This window comes from Sphaerodactylus townsendi, linkage group LG15 (genome assembly GCF_021028975.2).
Source record: "Sphaerodactylus townsendi isolate TG3544 linkage group LG15, MPM_Stown_v2.3, whole genome shotgun sequence".
NCBI classification, from domain to species: Eukaryota; Metazoa; Chordata; class Lepidosauria; order Squamata; family Sphaerodactylidae; genus Sphaerodactylus; species Sphaerodactylus townsendi.
In genome coordinates, this window is record NC_059439.1 from 12,943,284 (window position 1) to 12,958,550 (window position 15,267).

At 48.7% G+C, this 15,267-nt stretch overlaps 1 protein-coding gene across 1 annotated transcript in view; it reads left to right on the forward strand.

Annotated features, from left to right (window-relative positions):
* The window catches only part of GPR179 (G protein-coupled receptor 179), a 72,126-nt gene extending 57,705 nt beyond the window's left edge, over window positions 1–14,421 (forward strand). Inside the window, exons 10-11 of the mRNA XM_048517813.1 lie at window positions 1,269–1,415; window positions 7,126–14,421. Coding sequence (XP_048373770.1) covers window positions 1,269–1,415; window positions 7,126–12,126 — 5,148 coding nt within the window. The 3' untranslated portion in view covers window positions 12,127–14,421. The remainder of the gene's footprint in view (window positions 1–1,268; window positions 1,416–7,125) is intronic.
* The last annotated feature ends 846 nt before the right edge of the window (window positions 14,422–15,267 follow it).

Consider the following 15,267-nt stretch of genomic DNA (forward strand, 5'->3'; position numbering starts at 1 on the left):
TTTATGATGTGCGTTAAAATTTTATGATGTGCATTAAAAATCTGGTGGTTGAGATTGTGAGAAAAGCCACTGGTTCAAGGTTTCTATACCTGCATACAGGTGTACAGGTGTACACAGACATACACAGACTGTGAAATTTTAAAGCGAATTGAGTAAATGTCACATTGCTGGAAGCCAATTCATATCCCAGGATTTTTAATAGGTTTCTCCTCTGCAGCCCCCAGTGCTTCGATAATTGTGCAGTCACATGTTCAGGTATGCATGTGTTCAAAACAACATGAGAATTATTCAATGCACTTATTTTAAAAAGCGTACCCTATATATGAATTGTAGGTGTGTTCACTGTAACTTGTGAGCAGTCCTATTGGAGGGATCCTTTCTGTATTACTTCCTGCATTTTATAATCCTTAGAGATTTCCTGTTTACTGCAGGAAAGCTGATTTAGGGACGTGCTAATGAGGTCCATTTTGATGATCCGTGCTTAGCTATAGTTTGGGACATTTTTTTTTAAATTGCAAAGCTGACCCTTTCAAGATCAGTGAATTTAAGGAGATGTAAGTCAGCTCTCGGTGTGGGCTTCTGGTTTGTAACCCCTGCTGGATCACACCACGTAAATATTTTACATTTACTGATTGCTAATAATGTTATATTAATTTTAGCAACGAGGCAGGTTACATCTTCATTTCACAAATGATTTTGACATATGCTTGGTAAATTATGATCCAGGAGTTAATAGTTATCAGTTTTTTTTAAAAAAAAAATCTTTAAAAACAATTGCTTCCTTATATGGTGGGAAAGCAAGTCAGAGGCCGCTTCCGCACATGCAGAATAAAGTGCTTTCAATCCACTTTCACAACAGTTTGCAAGTGGATGTTGCTGTTCCACACAGTAAAATCCAGCTGCAAAGTGCATTGAAAGTGGATTGAAAATGCATTATTCTGCATGTGCGAAAGGGGCCAGAGTCCTCCCTTACTACCAAAGAAGATTATGCTGAGGGAGTCAATGGCCTGCCCATGTTCAAAAACCTCACAGGACAAGGAGCACAGCAAGGAAGGGAATGGGACAAGATTGAGTGAAAATGTGATATGGATCCAACCCTGTGTATGTAGTATTTTGAACCAGTCTCGTGTCACCTACCGTTTCTTTTTCCAATGTTCTTTGCTAAAATCACAAAAAAAATTAAGACTGTCTATCGAAAAACACTTCACTGCCTGTAGTGGCCTCTGATAGGGATTTTCAGCATCTCCCCGTTCCATATTCCTGCACAGTTCCTGCACGTAGGATCGCCCTTGAGAGAGGAAATTGCCGCCGAGGTGTACGAGGACGAGCTGGACATGAGGCGATCGGGCTCCTACCTGAACAGCAGCATCACCTCGGCCTGGAGTGAGCACAGCCTTGACCCCGATGACATCCGGGTGGGTGGAACACTCAGGACCTTCTTTTGAGGCTAGCTATGCCAGAAAATGTACAGAGTAAGAGTTGCCTTTTGCAGTCTTTCTCCTGAAGCTAGACCCCTAAATAAGCACATTAACAGGAAAGGGCGGGTGGCAAAGGGCAAACCCTCCACGAGTAAATGGAGATCGCCAAAGACTGTTGGTTTGGTCTGTTCTGATTAGCAGAATCAGAACAGGAGACAGAGATCAGTTCAGCTGGAGAAAGTGGCTGCTTTGGAAGGTGGACTTTATGGCATTATACCCTGTTGAGCAGCAATGGTGCAGTAGTTAAGAGTAGATCTGCTGAGGATTCCTCTCGGATGTCTGTTTCTAACTGGGCTTCAGGACCAAAACTGTGGGTAACCGCTTTTGCTGGAGATGCACCACAAAGTTTGCTGCTGCGTCATAGCTCAAAAAGACAGGAGGCGCAGTGTAGTTTCCTCGGAAGGTGTTCCAGTGTCTATACCTAATGACCTGTATACTACCAAACGGAGACTGTCTCTGAGAGCCAGAATGGTGTAGTGTTTAAGAGCAGGTGCACTCTAATCTGGAGAACCGGGTTTGATTCCCCACTCTGCCACTTGAGCTGTGAAGGCTTATCTGGTGAACCAGATTAGCTTGTGCACTCCAACCACATGCCAACTGGGTGACCTTGGGGTAGTCACAGTTCTTCAGAGCTCCCTCATCCCCACCCACTTCACAGGGTGTTTGTTGTGCGGGGGGGGAGGGAAAGGAGATTGTAAGCCCCTTTGAGTCTCCTTACTGGAGAGAAAGAAGGGATATAACTCCAAACTCTTCTTCTCTTCTGAGTCCAAGGTAGAGTTTCAAGGTGGAATATGGGATGGAGCATTGAGGGAGAAACGCAAGGGTCTGATTTTGGATCGATCTCTGCTTGCTGGGTGAGGCTGGCCCTCTTCCCAGCAGCAGCAGCAACCGAACAAAGCAAAACAAGCCATGCAATAGAGTGGGCGGAGTTGGGTGACACATGCTGTAAACTCAGTGGCACAAGGAGACTGCCATAAACAGCAGACGCTGTGATTTGACCTTCCAGTGAGTTTTGTCTAAACTCTGGAATTTTGAACTCCGCAGCCTCGCTGGGGGGGAGGCAGGATTGTTCAACTCGCTGCACAGTTTCCTAAGATAAGTTTGCCAGCTCTTGGTTGCAAACTCCTGGAGATTCAGGGGTGCAGTCTAAGGGAGGGAGGGTGTGCGGAGGGAACTTCGTGGGGATTTGGCTTCTCAAGTCCCCCCTGGCCACCCACCACAGGGGGTGGGGGGTTGCCAGATCCAGATTGGGAAACTGCTGCAGATTTGGGGATGGAGCCTGGGGTGGACGGGGACCTCAGTAGGGTACAATACCATAGAGCCCACCCTCCAAAGCATCCATGAGCTTTAATTCTGGAGGATTCCCAGGTCCAACCTGGAGGCTGGCATCCCTAGTGGAGACTGATGCCATACAGTCCACCTAGCAAAGGAATCATTTTTCTTCAGGGTAACTGATCCCTGCCATCTGGAGACAGAGGCGGAAGGCCTATAGGGACATGGGATTACCTATGGCCCCAGGCGCACGCAACCAAACCCTGCCCCTCGCCTCCATGCAGGCTGGCTTTCATGTAAGCTGACCTGCACAGAGGCTGGGGGCTCGGGCATGGCCCCTCCCCGAGCCCCTCCCCCGGCCTCTGTGCAGGCCAGCTTTTGAAAGTACCCTGCACAGAGGTTGGAGGTGGGCCGTGGGGGAGGGGGGCAACTGGAGAAGGAGTTGTCTCCAGGCACCATTCCCCCCCCCCCGATACGCCTCAGTCTGGAGAACAATTGTAATTCTAAGATCTCCAGGCCCCACCTGGAGATTGACAACCCTACCACCACCACTCCAAGTCGCTATGACTCCTGCAACAGAGAAAATACCTGTAGTGAGCAGCAGCTTTGAGGGGAAATCCTGATTGGGAAAACAGCATGGAGGGGACAAGGGACAACCCCCCCCCCCCTCCTACCGCACGGTCAGGAGAAAATCAAGAGTATTCTTCCCGGGCTGCTTTTAATCATTTGGATCTTTCCTATGTCATGTATGATTGAGAGCCAAGGCGTGCTGTTTCCTGCAAGCTTTGGTTGTGGGAAGGAAACAGGGACAGTGGGAGGTGGGTCAAGCTCCCTTTGCTGTTCATTTCAATAAAGGATCACCAAACAGACTGAGCCAGCGAGGGGTAGTGCGTAAGAGCAGGGGACTCTGGAGAACCAGTTCAATTCCCTGCTCCTCCCCATGAAGCCTGCTAGGTGACCTTGGGCCAGTCACAGACTGAGCCAACATGGGATAGTGGGTAAGAGCAGTTCGACCCAGTGGACTCAGTTCGATTCCCTGCTCCTCCCCATGAAGCCTGCTGGGTGACCTTGGGCCACAGTTCACAGTTCACTCAGAACCTTCTCAGCCCTCGCAGAGTCAGGCAATGGCAAACCACCTCTCAACATCTCTTGCCTTGAAAGCCCACAAGGTCGCCATAAGTCAGCTGTGACTCGACAGCACTTTCCATTACACACGCACCTTCAGCTAAAAAGTATAGAGAATTGTACAAAGCGGGGGGATTAAATCAGGGTGGAACTGAGCACGTGCATTCATGCAGGTCTGAGATTCACTTCTTGTCCTCTCCAGTTCTAAGTACCCAGCTTGGTGGGGGTAAAGTGTAGACAGCTGGGGAAGGCAATGGCAAACCACCCTGAGAACAGTCTGCCTAGTAAACTTCGTGATGTGACATCACCGCAAGGGGCAGTGTCTTTATCTTAGCAGTTCTGAAAGGATCTGAAGTGACAGGGCTGGGAAAAATCTTTGACCTGACAACTCTGGGGAGCCACCATTATCCAAACAAAGGATGCTAAGCTAGACGGACCAAAGGCTGACTTGGTATAAAGCAGCTTTGTATCTGTAGGAATGGACGACGCACAGCTCCAACATGTATGCACCACAAACTGGGATGTGGGTACAAGGCAGGGTCATAGTTCAGCTGTTTAGCACCTACTTTGCATGCAGGAGGTCTCCTGATCAGGCTGTAAATGATGTGGAAGATCTCCACCTCTGACTCTGAGAAGCTGCTCGGTCAGGGTAAAGATGGATCTTGGTAGCCAAGGGTCTGACTCAGTTTAAGGCAGCTTCAAATTTATATCTGGAGGAGGAGGAAGAGGAGGAGGAGGAGGAAGAAGACTAGGATGAGGAGGAGGAGTTTGGATTTATACCCACCCTTTCTCTCCTGTAAGGAGACTCAAAGGGGCTTACAAACTCCTTTCCCTTCCCCCCTCACAACAAACACCCTGTCAGGTGGGTGGGGCTGAGAGCACCGAAGAACTGTGACTAGCCCAAGGTCACCCAGCAGGAATATGCTGGGAGTGCACAAGCTAATCTGATTCACCAGATGAGGCTGCACCGCTCAAAGTGGCAGAGTGGGGAATCAAACCGGGTTCTCCAGATTAGAATGCACCTGCTCTTAACCACTACACCACTCTGGCTTTCTAGTCAAAAGATGAATTCAGACCTTTGGTGCACTCATTTGTAAATAAGAACACTTTGCTTAGGTAATTGCTGCCCCTCACTTCTGGGGTATGATGCATTCCCACTCGTGCATGAATGGATGAGGCATGGACTCTGGTTAATACAGCTGGATTCAAGCCCAGTAGCACCTTAGACACCAGCAAGATTTTGCTTTCAAGAGTCAAAGCTCTTTCTGTCAGCTTTGATTCTTGAAAGCTCCTACCTCCCCCCCTCCAAAACCCCTTTCTGGTCTCATAAGATGCTACTGGACTCAAATCTGGCTTTTCTACTGCAGACCGACAAAGCTACCCTCTGAAAATATCTTCATGGTTAATCCGGAACTCTCTAAAGTAGAGGGATGGGCTTCCAAGTCGCCCCTGCTGCTTTATAAAATGCTCTTCGCCCTAATGCAGAGTGGGAACGCTGCAGCATTGCATCGGCAGTGTGCAACTAAGCTTTCTTCCTTGGGGATTTGGTTGTAAAGGGTTGCCCACCTCCCTGAGAGGTTCAGATTCCTTCCTAGCATCTGCTTTCATAGAAAATCAGAGCTAATTGTTCAGTGCCATTGTTTTCCAAAGCCGTTTGCTCCAGCATGTGAAAATAACCGGCTTCACTGGATGCTCCCACACACCCCACCCTGTGCTAAATGTATTATTTATCACATACCTGCTCTGCTTTTCCTCCAAGGGGCTCAGGAAAGCTTATGGTTCCCAGGGAGTCTCCTATCTAGGCAGCTAGCAGAAAGAGGTCTGCTTATTGTATTGTCAAAGGGTTTCACGGCTGGAATCGACTCTGTGTTACGGGTTTTCCAGGCTGTATGGCTGCGGTATGGAAGTTTGTGCTCCTAATGTTTTTCCTGCAGGCATGTGTGACATATCTCTGAAGATACCAGCCACAGATGCAGGTGAAACATTAGGAACAAACTGGTTGTTGTGGGCTTTCCGGGCTGTGTGGCTGTGGTCTGGTAGATCTTGTTCCTAATGTTTCACCTGCATCTGTGGCTGGCATCTTCAGAGGTGTATTACAGAGGGAAGTCTGTTACACACACTTGTTACACACACTTCTCAGTGTGATACTCCTCTGAAGATGCCAGCCACAGATGCAGGCAAAATGATAATGAACAAGATCTACCAGACCACGGCCACACAGCCCGGAAAGCCCACAACAACCAATTGAGCCTGCCCGTGAAGGCCTTCGGCAATACATTAGGAGCAAAAACTACCAGACCACAGCCCCACAGTCTGGAAAATCCTTAACACCCAGATTGGCTTATGAGTCTTCCTTTTTTAAATAAACCAAATCTTCAAGCCCTGATAGAACACTACATGTGGCAGGCTGATAATTGGAACTGTTTCACCACAGGGAATCAATCACAGTTTGACCAGTCAGTGGTCTCCTGCCACAAAGGATACATGAAGGAAATCTCCAGCAGTGGGATCTTATTCTTTTAGTTAGAAATTGGTATGCTGCTGTTGCAAGACCGGGCTTGCTATTGGCTGCCCACTTTCAAATGAAAATGTTTTTCAGAACAGGAGCAGAACTGATCATATCCTATTCCCCAGGTTGGAGGCAAGTCGCAGGGCAAAACAAGGGTCTCAGCAAGGAGAGCAGCAGTGGCGTAGGAGGTTAAGAGCTCGTGTATCTAATCTGGAGGAACCGGGTTTGATTCCCAGCTCTGCCGCCTGAGCTGTGGAGGCTTATCTGGGGAATTCAGATTAGCCTGTACACTCCCACAAGGGTGACCTTGGGCTGGTCACAGCTTCTCGGAGCTCTCTCAGCCCCACCTACCTCACAGGGTGTTTGTTGTGAGGGGGGAAGGGCAAGGAGATTGTCAGCCCCTTTGAGTCTCCTGCAGGAGAGAAAGGGGGGATATAAATCCAAAACTCTCCTCTTCTTCAAGGGAGTCACTATTAGAGAAATTCTGCTAGTCAGAGTAGACAATGTGGATAGATTGGTCAAATGTGTTCATCCCAGGTATATAGTATACAGGCCAAGCAATAGACAGTCATGCACCAATAACCGCAGCAGTGCTGGCATCCAGTTTACACATGGTAAGATTCCTAATGCTGTTTTGCTTCTGACTGAACAAGAGTTTTGGTTTCCCCTCCCACCTTCTCCTCCTATCTTTGTCCCCACCCTTCAACCCGTTGCCCCCTCCCCTCTACACATAACATGTAGGATGAACTGAAAAAGCTTTACACGCAACTGGAGGTTCATAAGACCAAGAAGATGACATCCAACAACCCGCACCTTCACAAGAAGAGGAGCTCCAAGAGGGCCCTCGGCCGTTCCTTCATGAGGCGTATCACCGAGATCCCGGAGTCCATGTCCCGCCAGTGCAGCAAAGAGGAGAAAGACGGATCCGCCACTGGAGGCAGTGAGAGCCGCTCGGGCTCCTACAAGCGAAGGCGCATCGACTCTGGTAGCTCGAGCATGAAGCTGAAAGATGACTTTTCTTCCAAGCGCAAGGTGGCCCCATCGCTGAAGAAGTCCCACAGCACCTACGACCACATGACGGACGTCAAGGAGAACAACCTGCCATCCAGGCATGATAGCTTCAAGGAAGCTCCTTTGTTGGATTCGCTGATGAGGAAAAAACTAGCCAAGAAAGCTTCCGAGAGATCCAATAGCGACTCCCTTGACAATTCGGCGCCTCTGGTCTACAAGTCAGCCAGCGCTCACAACCTGTCAGCAGGTAAGAAAGCTCTGCAAGTCAAGCCTTCCCCTCTCCAGAAGTCCCTCAGTGTTGCTACAAGCGCCAAAGAGAAGGCCTTGTTGCTCACAAGCAGAGCTCACCTAGTAGACCACGGTAGGCAAGCCCAAGACAAAAAGAAGCGAGCAGCAGGAGACTCCACAACCGGAAGTGAGGCCTCTGGGCTCACTGAGAGTACTGACATTGCCTCAAATCTAGTAATGAAACAGCTACAGAGGGATGATGCATCTGAAGCAACAGCAGACACCCTTCTGGGAGACAGCAGCTCCGTTGAAGACACTGCATGCCCAGAGGAAGCTGTTTCGGCTTCCATCACGGCCCCGTCAACCCCTTCAGAAAGCAGGATCCAGAAGCACGTCACATATGCCCCCAACAGGAGTTACAGTGAGCATATCTCTGACTGGGTGGGAAAGAGATACCAGGCTGGCAAAAAGACCCCACCTGAGCCACCCATCCGCCAACAAAGCCTGAGTTATAGTCTCGAAAGAAGAGACCAAACGCCGGCCCTCACTCGGTCCTTGAAGAGAGATTCCAAAGGTAGTCCAACCCTGGCAAATGTTCACTCCTGGGAAACAGAGGCATCGCCGGCAAGGAGCGAGGCCGAAAGGAGTAGGCAAGCAGCAGATGACACACCCCTTCCTTCTCCTGTCGGGCTACAACGGCTGGCCTCTATTGCAGCAGAGGTCTGTCCTTGGGAGGTCATGGAAGTACCAAGCAAAAAAGACCCACAAGGGAGTGAGCAGGAGAGTCAAAGCGACTCTGCTGAGAAACCGCCCCCACAGGTCTCCATTCCAAAAAGCTCCTTGAAAACCTTAACTCTGGCCATTAAAGCGCTGAACCGGTCACGGCTAAAGGCAAGCGCGAGAATGAGGAGAGATAGCGAAGGAAGCCCAAGAAAAAACGAAAGAAAACAAAGTACGGATGGAAAGAACGAAAAGCCCAGCTTGGCAGAAACAGCCTCTCTGTCTGTTGGAGGGTCACCAAGGCAACAAGAAACACCCCCGAGCTTGGAGGCGAGCAGGGCAATCATCAGGCAACCAAGCATCTGCCCTTGGGAAGAGGAGGACATTCCTTCCAGCCCTCGGGAGAAGAGTCCAGGTAAAGCGTTTGAGATATATCCTTGGGAGATGAGCCAAGATGGCACCATGCTCGGCAGAGCAAGCAGTACAGAAGCAATGGCTCCCGAAAGCATGGCAAAGAGCTGCCCTGTCGTGGTGGCAAAGGCCGAAAGCCAAGAGGACTTCGTGTGGAGGGGCCCAGAGAGTGAGCAAGACACCTCCAAGTTTGCTCTAATGGTTCCAAGAACAGACAACAAAAAGGCAGCAGCATATCCTTGTGAAGTGCCAGAGGCCACGGACAGTGGTAAAAGTGATGGCTGGACCTGGGGAATAAGCACAGCTTTGCCAAGAGAGGACTCAATATCCAAGGTAGACCAAAAGAAACCCAAGAGTATGGATATCAATAAGGCACAAATTTGTCCTTGGGAAACAGAGGAAGTGAGTACCAGTGATAAAGCACTGGTCTGCCCTTGGGATGAGGAGGAGCCTCTGATGAAGATATCATCTGTGGACAAGAAGGAAGCCCCTCCCAGAGAGAACAGCACAACCCAATGTGCAGAGGCAACGCAGAAAATCAGCCAAGTAGAACCCATTTGCCCCTGGGAGTCCATGGAATTACCAGCAAAAATGGAAGATGATAAAAATGCAACCAGTTGTAGGAAAACCGAAGATGGAACAAACATCAAAATAGTGATATGTCCTTGGGAGATGACGGACCAACCAGGTCAGGATCCAGGAGAGGAATCCAAAAGGGCTGAAAGGACAAAAGCTAGAAGCCCCATACCAGAGGAGGCGGGTGTCATTCAGTCTAGAAAATGGGACAGAGCAGGCAATCATCAAGACCCAGTCTGCCCCTGGGACACCATAGGAGATGAAGAACCTAACCCAGAAACGCCTGCTACAATACCAGATCTACCTAAAGTCATTTTGAAGACAAGCAGCGGCGAGCCAGGTAAAAAGGCAGCGGTTTGTCCTTGGGAAGCTGAAGATATTGAAGTCGACTTGAAGGCAGCCATCTGTCCTTGGGAAGAGACTCTGGCTCCATCTGATAGAACAACTTCAAAAAGGACAGGAGACCTCTTGGCTACATCTCCAGAGATGGTGAGCAGTCCACGAAACTCCATCTGTCCTTGGGAAACGATGGACACTCATGAAATTCCATCAGAGGCCAGTGCTAAAGGTCCAGACCCATCTAAAGTAGACAGCAAAGAATCCAGCAGAACAGACACCTTTAAGGGACAAGTGTGTCCTTGGGAAAGCCAGGAAACAGAATCCAGGACCAAGGCAGATGTGTGCCCATGGGAAGAGCCTGAAAGCTCACTGGGTAAAACAGCATCCACAAAAGGTGGCAGAGCTCTGGAACATGACAGGACTACCCCTTCCAAAGAAACAGTGTCTTTTAAAGCAACAGAGAAAAAGAGCAGCCCACGAGAGTCAGTCTGCCCATGGGAAACTGTGGATCCCGGTGAAACCTTCATTAAACCAGAATTGTCTAAAGCCCCTTCTAAGAAATCTGAGAGTGTTGAGAGCTTGAGAGCAGAGATTTGTCCTTGGGAAGTCCCTGAAAGTCCACCAAATAAAAGGGCTTTGACTTCAAGCAACCAAGATGGCAAGGGCACCACAGTAAAGTCTACGGAAAAGCAGAGCAGCCTACGAGAAGAAGTCTGTCCTTGGGAGAGCATGGAGCTTGAGGAACCTTCCACAAGATCTGGTCGTCAAAGCCCAGCCTCAAAGAAATCAGACAGCCTTGAAAGTCTGAGGGCGGTCATTTGTCCATGGGAAACTGTAGAAGAAGACCTCAGTACAGTAGAGGTGCCCCCAGGGGCAGTGGAGAAGGCACCCTTTGAAAAAAAGATGTCAAGGCACGATCCAGTTGGGATTTCCAAAGTGTCTGCAGACAGGGCATGGAGAAGTCCAGGAGCACAGAAAACGGGGGGAGAAACTGCATTTAAGAAAATAGAGAAGTCCAAGAGCCACCAAGAGACAGTTTACCCTTGGGGCAGCATGGACTTTGAGAAGCCACCTGCCAAAAGCTCCCGAAGTCTAGATCTATTGAGCGTTGAGGGCATAAAGGCGGAGATTTGCCCATGGGAATTCCAGGAGGTTGCTACGAGAGAGGACATATGTCCATGGGAGACATATGAAGGACCACTGGAGAGAGACACCTTGAAAGAGGTTAAAAGTAGGAGTTCTATAGATGAACCAAACACCGGACCAGGGAGATTATGGAAGGCTTTAGAGAAAGGGGGCAGCTCACGAGACTCCATTTCTCCTTCGAGTAGCATAGAACTATTGAGCAGCAAAAGCCCAAACCAGTCCAAAACTGGCTCTAGCAAATCAGATAGCAGTGAAAGCTTGAGGGCAGAGGTATGCCCTTGGGAAGTAGAGGAAGAAGAATCGGACCGTAACATGCCACCCTTGAAAGCAGAGCCATTGCTGATTACTAAAGTGGTATTAAAACAAGATATGAGCAAAGCTTCAAAAGACAAAAGGCAGACCAGGCCGGACTTGAAGAACATTGAGGGGCCAAGTGCATCTAGAAAGATAGAGAAGGCTCACAGCCATCAAGAGTTAGCTTACAAGGATACTGGAGAACTCTCCATAAAACAAACTAGTAAAAGCTTCGATCTGTCCAAAGTTGGATCCCAAAAATCTGACAGCTCGGAAAGTCTGAGAGCTGAGATCTGCCCCTGGGAATCTCAGGAGTTTGAACTGGTCACCCAAACAGAAACGTTTCCCTGGGAGGTGGCAGATGTTCCTCTTGAGAGGAGGCTAACGAGGAAAGTCATCAGCAGTGCTTCCCAAGGGGATACTGAAGCCGTTAAAAAAGGGCCCAGAGACAGACCAAAAGTCTTGGCCTCAAGCCGTTCAGCTGACACTCTGATAAAGGAATCGGACTGCCCTGAAAGCAGTAGGATAGCAATTTGCCCCTGGGAAGCAGAATCACCAGAATTATTTGATAAGGAGGAGATCTGCCCATGGGAAACAGGAAACATTATGGTCTCTGAGACCAAGAAACAGGCCACTTGTGCTGACCGGTCAGAGATGCCACCAGTCAATGAGAGAAGACCCCAAAGCAAACTTGATAGTCTGCCTAGACACAGGCCTTTGTGTCGTACCTACCCTGAGCGCACGTTAGCAGAAGGCTTAAGCAAAGATGGAGACTCGCAGACCACTACCACAGCAGAAACAGGAAGCGACAGTGATATGGCCAACATCTGTCCTTGGGATGACCCTGCCAGCATCAGAAAAGACTCTGCCACCATCAGCAAATCTTCCTCCGAGGCGTCTCTGTTGGAGGGAAGAAAAAGTGGTTCCAGAGGCCAAACAAGGAAGAAGCCCCAAACCAGCGAGGCAAAGAGTTCCAGCCAAGCCAAATCAGTTACCCGCCCTTGGGACTCCAACTGAACTGGAGAGAACAAAGAAGTTGCTCAGAAGTCCGAGGAAAGCTTCTGCAAAAAGACTGCTCTGCCTGTCACGTAGAGGCACGGCATAGCCTACTGCCTGGATTTCAACAAAGACATTTCTTTGGGGTGACTCCAGTGATGACAGCCACTGTATTTTTAAAATAAAAAATAGTGAAGTATCAGTTGGACATTGGAGCAGTCACTGGAGAACAGTGGTACCTTCCTGCCTTCATTTGCAGAAAATCCAAGTTAGCTGCAAAATACTGCACATTCTGTTATCTCTGTGTTAAATGTGTAGCGTATATGCCCCTGCTGTGTGCCAATTCTCCCAAATTCCAGACCATCTATTCCTGAAGCCCATGTAGACAAGATGAACCTTGATATGGTTCACAATAAAAGGTGTCATCCAGAATTCGTCTCCAAGGAATGTTGGATGGTATCAACTCTGTGGGAATCAGTTGACAAGGCGTCCTCCAGAGAGGGTACCATCATCTCAACTGGCTTGTGTTCTGGGGAACATGAGCGATGCAGCTGGTTCCCACAGAATCATGGTTGATCAAGGATTTGGGACTATGCTCTACAAAAGATGACTGAATGGCTTAACCCCAAAGTTACCGAGGGGGAAACCTTTGCTGAGGGTCATTTTCTTATTTCACCCCAAATTCTCCTCCCTGGTTCATCAGATTGACTTCTGCAACTGCCGAACTCTAACCTTTTTTGTATCGTCTTACTGATGTCAGCTTTGATGCCTGAATGCTACATCCCAAGTCCAGTGGCTCCTCCAGCCATTTCTTTCTTACATTTTGAGACATTCTCATTTATCCTTCCAGGGAAGCGTGGTGAGAATCGCTGGTGTTAGCTTAACACCCACGCCAAGTCCACTTAGGTTTGTGTAAGGCAAAGAACTTTCTGCTTTGAGAAAGCTGTTTTCTATGTTGGCTTTGTTGCTGAAGAATCTGTTGAAGGCTTTTCCATCCTCTGCAGTAGATTCTGGGGCACATGCAGTCCATGAGGCCTGACGTGTGTTGCCAGTGTTGTCAACTGACTGTGTATGTTAGGACACACCTAACAATTGCTTGCAGTTGTGCATGGCAAGGGAGATGAAGTGTGGTAGATAAGTCCATTTCCAGGAAGCAGGTGTCCACCATTACTCGGACCAGTGGGGTAGGAGCTCAACATACTCCCAAGTTAATCCCATCCACTTCTCTTCTCTCAATCGTAGGTGGGAGAATATTGTAATCCACTTTGGGGAGAAAAGTGGGGTATAAATGAAGTAACTCTCAAAGTATTGTCGAAGGCTTTCATGGCTGGAATCAACTGGTTAGTGTGGGTTTTCCCAGCTGTGTGCCATGTCACAGTAGCTGAAATTGCCAGCCACAGATGTGGGCAAAACAGTAGTAAAAATTATCATACTAGGGCCACACAGTCTGGAAATACCGTAACAGCTAGTAAATCTCAAAGGTTGGCATCTGCAGATCTTCCTGTCCAAGCTAGCCAACGTTTCTTGTTGTCTGGTGCCACTGTGCATAGGACAAACGGCATGTCAGACTGGATTCCTGGCACCACCCCTGTGCTGTGGGGTGTTGGAGGAAGTAAGTGGCACAAATTATGCATTCTCTTATGGTGGAGCTGCCCCACCCACCCTTGCCTTTGGGGCTGGGGGAAGAAGCGTGGGGTGGAAATGACATTGTACCATGTGTTGATATCACATCCAAACAAAACCCCAGACACATGCAGTCAGTTCATCAGCTGACACTCTGGAAATTCTAGAAGGATATGACATCATCATGTAGTGCTCCCCCCACAAGTTCCTGGGGGGCACAAGGAGGCAGCCTGGCATCCATACACCTGATGGATTCAAGAGATACAGAACCAAAAGATGGTCCCCATTCGGCATCCATTCACTATCTCTCTCCCCATCCCTACACAACAGAGAATCTCCCACTCAAGATAAAGAGGATGCAGGGAATCAGCCCCCACCCCACCCCGCAGTACCCCTTCTCTCTGAAGCCTTCTACATCATTTTGCATTCTCTGAGCATCCATTAATCCCCACATGCACATGGGGATTCTGTGAGCAGCAACAGGGACGTTTGCTGCTTTTAAACAGGATTAAAGCTGAAATCCAAAATTTGCTTGATGGCCCCTGCCTGCCCCTGTGAGCTGTCCGTTACGCCTTTAGGCAGTACTGCTAACATTGTGTGAGGCTGCCCGTCTGTCTCAGCGCTGAATGTCAAACGAGGTTATCCAATGCTGTAATAAGTGTAAATACAGAAGTAAAAATATATCTATATTGACAGAAGGTATCTGGCTCTTTCTTTGGCTGAGTTTGGACAAGGGGTTGGGCTACTGTTCTCCCAGACAATACTTTTGTGGCGACTCAGTTTACTTCGCCCTGACCTGAATAGCCCCAGGCTAGCCTAATCTAGTCAGATCTCCTTGACCCTGGTGAGTATTTGGATGGGCGACTTCCAAGAAACACCAGGGTTATTAGATAGAGGTAGTTAATGGTAAACCACCTCCAAATGTCTCTCACCTGGATAACTTCACGGGGTCGCCATAAGTCAGCTGTGACTTGACAGAACAAAAAATTTGCAAGCTGCAACAATCTGAAAGCAAAAACCAGATGCAAACATGCACTCATATCCTGGCCATCTTCTTGCAAAGGGAGGAGTCAAGACCGATACGGTTGTAGAATTGATTCAGATATTGATACACAGGATAGTTTCACACTTTTTACATGGGGCATGCCAGGTTCAGCTGTTGAGCCAGCCACCTTACTGGATACACAAGCCAGAGACAACATTTGTTCCATTTACTGTGCTTAAGTATACACTTAAGCATACACTTAAGAGACCTGAGGACAGGGGTCCCCAACATGGTTCTTGAGGATGTGATGGTGCCCGCCAAGTGCGGCTTTTGCTCAGCAAGGCTTCTGATTGGCTGTGCAGATTTTTCAAAGCATTGCTTGGGCAGCAGCTCCCACCCAGCACAAAGATCTTTGCCGTGTGATGGAAGATAAGCTGTGGTGGTCATTCTGTGACTTGTTAAGCCTTCTGCAGCCAGCAGGCAGTTTGTGGCTGCACCCACCACACTGCAACATCATTTCAAAGATGCCCACAGACTCAGAAAGGTTGGGGACC